Here is a 6,990-nt window from a genome sequence, read left to right as displayed (position 1 = left end):
ACACACAATTTTATTTTTTAATAAATATTGTTGTGCTCATTTGATCTATTAGATGAAATTACAACACAATTTTAAAAATTAAATTAAAATGTTTACATGTATTTATCATTTGTAATGTGTTCTAATTTCAAACCAAATAAATATTTAAAAGTGAAAACCTTTTTCACTTCTAAATTTCGACATTCGACTGTTTTATACCTTTATTATCTTACAAATTTTGAAATTTATATTCATGTTTATTGCTATGATATCTTATAAATTTTCCATGTTAATTTTATTAACTTTAAGTATAGTTTTTTATATTTGTTATCCATATTTTCCACCTATGACACGTTGCACGGCCAAATAGGTCCATCAGAGCCCATTGAAGAGACCCAGGCCCAACCTGGATCCAGTGAACAACGAACAAGGAAACCCCGTCGGCCCGGACCATACCGAACCCAGTTACTATAGCAAGTAGTGCGAGCATAGCGAAGGGGCCAGAACTAAGGTGCAGGCCCGAATCACCTTCCTAAACATACTCAGTCTATATCCTTCAGGATGTAAATGATGATGGCAGACGATCTATTCCAGGAGACAGATCCCATCAAGTGGGATTCAGGAGAAGACACCGCCGTCAAGACATCCACCTTGGTAAATGAACCCGGGTGCTGGTAAGCGAACCTAGACTTATGTAAATGAACCTGGATCACCTAGATGGATAGAACAAGCTAGCCCTTCCTATAGCTGACGTGTCTCCGAGAAATCCGACAGTTGGTCTCCCTAACTAACCTACAGAATGGGGTACACACGGAACGTACACTGTTCCTAGGAAACGGTACTACCACTACTCTAATAAATCATGTCCCTAGGATCTCCTTGGTAGCCCACGCAAATCAGTCCATGCTAACGTACAAAGGACAGTTGTAAGGCTTCACCACGCCTAAGCCAGCCCAATGGGCCCAGATTAACAACCCTTAATTATGTTACATTTCATGTATTATGGCTCCACTATCGAGCAATTGTAATTATATCCTTATTGGGCTTAGACTATAGGATCAGTCGTGCACCGTAGCGAGAATCCCAAATTTTCTCTTGTAAACTAAGCGCTGCTGAACCTGCAGAAAACTTCCATTGTCAAAACTCTCTAAAGCCTAATACTAGTGATTTGTGAACTAAGACTTATTAACGCTCCAACCATGTAAAAACTGTGATCTTATTTATTTCTTAGTTTTTCTTTCTAGCTCTTATCTCTTAATATATTTATAGTTTTTGAAAAACTCATAAATAATATTCATTTGGGAAATGGTGAAGAGCAATGTTTTTTTATTTTATTTTTAAAATTTTTGTTCATTTTTCTGCTTCCTAATGGAAATGTCATTAAATGAACAAAGAAAAATTATGTACTAGACATTCTGAAAAACTTAATGTCTATATCGACACAAAATAAAAAAAATAGATAGTAATAATAATTTTTTATAACAATTTATTAATTGATGTTATATGTTAAAATTTCATTTTTAGCATGACTGTACGCTGAGTTTTGCGTTGTTTGGCAATTTAAAACATGAGAAATGACTTGACAATTAAGTCCTTAAATTTCAAATACAGTAGCAATTAAGTCCTTTTAGTTAATTTTAAAAATATTATAGATAATTTTGACATTTTTTTTAAATATAGTACATCTCCAAATATTTTTACACGCCATATTGTAAGAAAAAGAAAATCATTCAAAAACTAAGAATTTTATGAAAAAATAAACAATAAAGAATAAATTCCATTATTTATACAACTCAAAGATTTCTATTGCAAACTTTTTATTCTAGGGGTTGAATTGCCAAATAAGGTAGAACTCGGAGTGCTTATGCTTAAAAAATCCTTTAAAAATTGTGAGAATTGGAACACGTGCTTGCATTTGCATCATCGCTATATGATATATAGCGTAACCAAGTATAGTACTTTTGAAGGTGAAAAACAGTGGAAAATGTCTCCATTATCTACCTATGTTCTTTGGAGGTATCCTAAGAAGGCTACCAAGTACCAACAGGCGTTTCCCACCAATGTAGGACAATTCAACTTCTTCTTAATCGGGTCAACATATCTCTCTAAAAAAGGACTACTACAAATTCACTCAAGGGGTAGTAAAGTATAGTTAGTAGCATAGATGTACCATGATACCTTACAACTTTGACAGTAAAATTTTGATATTCCATTTTCATAAAGAGCATTCCGCAGTATTGTGGTCCTAGTAGTACAATACATTAGTATCACATCATCTGGTACTCCCATCAGTTATTTCAGATTCAATAAATTTGATTACATTCTATAATTCCTCTCCACAAAAATACAAAATAGAAGAAAAACAAAAGTAGACAATAAAAAAGATATGGTCATAATAAAAATGTGGGTTTAGTATAGAGAAGTGATTCTATTCTTGGTATAAATGTTTACTTAGGAGTCGTATCTATTGCGAATAAGATGTGATGACTTACAATTTTTGTTGCAATGTCTTCTAACTTTCTTGTATTAATTTCCACAGGCTTCAAGGTTTCTTTTTACCACAACCGTGCAGTGGCCTGAATTTGGGAAAAATTGCCATGCCCCTAGCCAATGTCTAAACCAATAGCAGTCATTGCTTGCAGCTCAAACTGGCACCATGAGAAAGAACTCTTAATTAATCATGCCCTGTTTCACAAATACATCCCGGTAGTGGATTTGCGTAAAAACTTTCCTCCAGCTTTGGAAACTCTCCAGGTTCTCTCAGATATGGAGATCCATCTCTGTCTTCATGAAGCTTCTTCACTTTTGAACTGAATTTCTTCCAAGATATCATTCCTTCATCCAATTGATCTACAAGTTTTACAAAATTCATCCTGCAGCAGCAACAAAATTCCAATTATTGTTTACAGCACATGAAAATAGAATACCAAACATATAACTAGAAATTCTCAAAGCGTTCAGATTTACTTGTCAGGATTAATAGTCTTCTTGAAATTCTCAAAGCGTCTGTGTCCTTGAACTGCCTTGGCCATATTCCCGTCGTAAGTATACACAAACACATCACTCTGAAGAGCAACCACATAGTCTATACCAGCCAACATATTCTGATGTTTTTCAAAAGGTCTCAGCTCATCTTCTGTAGCTAGGGTCGAATGAGAGAAGATGTTGGGGTAGTCATCCTTAAGATATTGCATGCTACCATTTCCATAAGATTCACCGGCTACCAAGTATATCCTAGTATTGGACGGAAAACCAAGCCCTCTGAGTAAAAGTGAAGTCTCCCTTGGGGTCAATGGGCAACCACCAAGTAACCTTCTCTCTGTCCCATTAATCTCCTTCTCTTTCCAATGGCTAACTTCATAACGCATTCTACGCAGTTCATCATCCTCTTCTTCTGTCAAATTATGACTGCACCCTGTAAATGCAAGCATATCCTTCTCATACCTCAAATGCAGAGCAAGATAGGGGCTTCCACTCTGTCTCATTCTAGAAACCAAGGTCGTCCCTAGTTCTTCTATTTGAGCCGAATATTTTAGTGCCTTGTAATTGACAAGACACCTCAACTTTTGTATGGAATCTCGAATCTCATTATTGGCAAGCCTAGAATCAGTATGAGTAAAATAGACTACTTTGTGCTGCTTCAACAAGGGAAGAACCTCTTTCTTATAATAATCAACCTGAACATAAGAACATGAATAAACTGATCGTAATCACACCAAGGGGAAGGTAAGAAAGGGTGTTTGAGGTGCATAGCATCATATGCCAGCTAGAACTTGAGTGACATCTAAGCACGAGTGCATTACCTTAGACCAAGATATTGGTGTTTTTAAGAAGGGCTCAACTCCAGCATAGGCAGGCGGTAGCAACTCAACTATGTGGACTTCATCCTTCAATGTCTCGATGAAGTGCTGCCAATCAAACAGATCTTTAAAGTCACTGCAAAATTTAATAAGAAATAGTTAGCTTATATAATACCACTAAAAAGGCTAAATTTAGCTGCGTAAAGAATTTGTGTTGCTTAGAGCAATGTATTGATGCATATTGAGTAGCGAAACCAAAACACTTAACAGCCTAAACACTTATCCACCAAGAAATACTAAACCAACCTCTCATCGGCCCAATAGGAGCTGTGATCTAGAGAAGGAAGGACAAGAGTTGCTTTCATGATCTTAGCAACAGCAACCATATCGCAAATCTGCACTCTAGAATAATTCATGAATCAGGCAACAGTAAAACTAAGATAGAATTAACCATTATCATCAACTAAAAACCAAAGAACAAAAAAACAATATCCAGACCCCAAATCTCATCTGATTCAAGCCACCGTTAGCATTTATGAGAAGATAACCATTGGTCTTTGCATCTAATTCTGCCAAAACATGTGTTAAACTTGAATCAAACACAGAACTCAAATCACTCACTTGGGCGATATATATATATATATATATATATAGAGAGAGAGAGAGAGAGAGAGAGAAAGAGAGATGCATTGCATACTTTTATGATTGTTTGACTGGTCAGTGCACTGAGTGAAATTCTCACTGTTGGGTTTAGACCAGATACCTGAGTACTGAAGCAGGAGTTAATTTTTCAAATGAAGTACGAAATAAGTGATAAGTCACCCAATCCTCTGTTTGTTTTTCAAGTTAAAAGAAAATTTGAGTGATTTCTTCTCTATTTGAAAAGCCAAACAGAGCATAGGTTGCATTGACTTTAAATGTAATTTAGAACTTACTTCCTCTTTGTCTTTCTGGCTATCTACAACACCAGTTGATACCATCATTAGAGTTCGCTCAACATCAGCTCCTTTTTCTCTAAATACGTAATCTTTAGAGCTTTGGTCCATCATAGATTCATGAGTGATGGACTCAGATGAATCCTAAGGAAGTGGATAGACTAAATTAGACAAGAGTATGAAAAATTAAATTAAAATGTTATGCAAAAAGTATACGGATAAAAAAGATTATCTATTCAAATGAACAATATCACAACTCAGTCACTAGTAGATGCTACCATTACCAGTAAAAAACGACACTCTACACTCTACACTCGCTGAGAGAAAATATAAATAATGCTGTGTATTCTCTACCCAATTAAATATGGGAAAAGAAATATTCTGGGATCAAATAACTGAGGAAGTACAATTTGGTCCAGAATTATTATATACCAAGATCCCTTCCCCAAGAAAAGCCTAAACAACTGAAGAGAATATATTCTATCATGGTTGAAGCTTGAAATAAGAAAACATTGAACTAAAGAGTTTTAATATATATTACAAAGTCAATTCTCGTAACTCGCTCTACCTAGCGTCTTTCAAAATTGGATTATAACGCTAATCGGTCCAAAACTTTAGACAATTAGAATCCAAAAGGTAACCATTTTTAGAAAGAAAAAACATGCGTTCAACAAAGCGTTCAAACAAATCAGTTTGTTCCTCTACTTGAAAGAAACGCAAACATAGTTCTTGTTTATTGACATGTACGTAAGTAAATATATTCAACCAACCTGATCGAAACCAGCTTTATCAATGACAGATCCAAACCACCCAGTTGCACAAATCTTCAAAACGCCAAGAAACAAGCACATACCGCAGAACACAAAGAACATCCAATGCCCAAGCTTCTTCCTTTCCTTCAACCCCAAATCCGCAACCACCGATCCAATGGGCTTCCTCAATAGTCCCCTAACACCCCCAACATGAAACCTCTGGTTCACATAGTGGGGCAGCCTCCTTTCCATAACCGAGTCAAGCCCATCTACAGAAACCGTGTTACTGCCGATTTCAGATCTGGGTGAGGTGAGTTGCAGCTCAATCTCGTGATGGGGACTTAACCCACTTCCGTTATTACCATGGCCGCCACCTCCAATGTTTCCGATGCTACTGCCGCCATTGTTGATGATGTTACTGTTCTGGGAGTTGTTAACGTTGCGCTTAAACGAGTGGGCTCGGCGAGTCATTGGGCCTGAGAATCTCGGGCTATTAACTCGCTGAGAAACGCCATCGCTGGTATTGTGCTGGTGATGGTGACCCATATCCTGCGTAATCATTAGTTATACTTTAGCCTCTTATGGAATCCGCCATTAACGAGAGAGATAAGAGAAAATCAGCTCAGAAAGACCTCAACTCAGTCGCTTTCTCTTCTCGACAAATCATATAATCTAGTAGGCTACAGCCTAACTCGCTTGTCTCTTTATCCGGTTCGGTCTCAAAAAATTGAAAATCCGACCCTTTTACACCTCTGAATCAACCGGAAGCTCTCTTCTTATTCTGTCTGGTTTTTTTTTTCTTCTGAAGCTTCTAATAATCTTATTATTTTATTAATAATAATAATAAGTGGGGTGTGGCTTGTTGAGAGATAGATACCGTGTATTTGCTCATATTCAGTGGAATGATAATGTGGGCACTCGGCGCTAAATGTCCCTAAAATGTTGGATCCTTCCCCGTTATTAAATAAAATATTTATTATGTTATCAAATTTAGAGTTTCTATATTATTTTTTATCTATAATAATATCAATTAATATTTAATAGGAGATATGTACAAGTAATTTCGAGTTGGTTTTCCTTTTCTATATTTTTTAATTTAGTTTCCCTATTCTTCTCTTTTTTTTTGGAATTTTGGAATTTTGTTTTTTGTTTTCTCTTGTTATAGTTTCTCTTTTTGGGTTTTATAAGTTATAAATGGTTAGGGGGTTGGTCAATATTATAAGATGTATTGGTCTTGAATCTTACCAAACAAACTTAAAATTATTTTCTAACATTATATTAATTATCTCTTACTATTAAAAAAACGTTTCTTGTCTTGTCATTTATGGTTTCTTTTAAAAAAAAAAATTTAAAAAGCTATGGTTTCATCTATTGAATCATAGTTTGGCAATTTTTTAATTTATTAGCTGGCTATATTTTGTTGGGGTTATTTTAAGAATTAAATTATCACGGGTGCATATATAACTTTTTTTATTATGAATGTATATTCCAAATCATACCCTACATATTCCCAAGTGACAAGTG

General features: G+C 35.5%; 1 protein-coding gene across 2 annotated transcripts; it reads right to left on the bottom strand.

Annotated features, from left to right (window-relative positions):
• Positions 1-2,165: 2,165 nt before the first annotated feature.
• LOC133797311 (O-fucosyltransferase 35) lies at positions 2,166-6,366 on the bottom strand. 2 transcript variants are annotated; one of them, XM_062235176.1, is made up of 9 exons: positions 6,099-6,366; positions 5,485-6,015; positions 4,715-4,858; positions 4,477-4,549; positions 4,278-4,348; positions 4,086-4,174; positions 3,783-3,915; positions 2,947-3,656; positions 2,166-2,852 (listed from the first exon to the last, which is right to left on the bottom strand). In XM_062235176.1, the coding sequence occupies exons 2-9, from the start codon at positions 6,010-6,012 to the stop codon at positions 2,654-2,656; spliced, it is 1,947 nt and encodes a 648-aa protein (XP_062091160.1). In that variant the 5' UTR covers positions 6,013-6,015; positions 6,099-6,366; the 3' UTR covers positions 2,166-2,653. The 2 variants fall into 2 exon arrangements, with proteins under 2 accessions (XP_062091160.1, XP_062091159.1); XM_062235175.1 differs by having other exon boundaries at positions 5,485-6,365.
• Between the last annotated feature and the right edge of the window lie 624 nt (positions 6,367-6,990).

This window comes from Humulus lupulus, chromosome 8 (genome assembly GCF_963169125.1).
Source record: "Humulus lupulus chromosome 8, drHumLupu1.1, whole genome shotgun sequence".
Classification (NCBI taxonomy): Eukaryota; Viridiplantae; Streptophyta; class Magnoliopsida; order Rosales; family Cannabaceae; genus Humulus; species Humulus lupulus.
This window is presented reverse-complemented; position numbering and strand designations above follow the sequence as displayed.

Coding starts and splice junctions, on each gene's coding strand:
- LOC133797311 (XM_062235175.1), bottom strand. CDS start 6,027: ATGATTACGCAGGATATGGGTCACCATCACCAGCACAATACCAGCGAT. Junction 4,859..5,484: donor ATAAAGCTGGTTTCGATCAG/GTTGGTTGAATA, acceptor CCACTTCCTTAG/GATTCATCTGAGTCCATCAC. Junction 3,916..4,085: donor TCCTATTGGGCCGATGAGAG/GTTGGTTTAGTA, acceptor TAAATTTTGCAG/TGACTTTAAAGATCTGTTTG.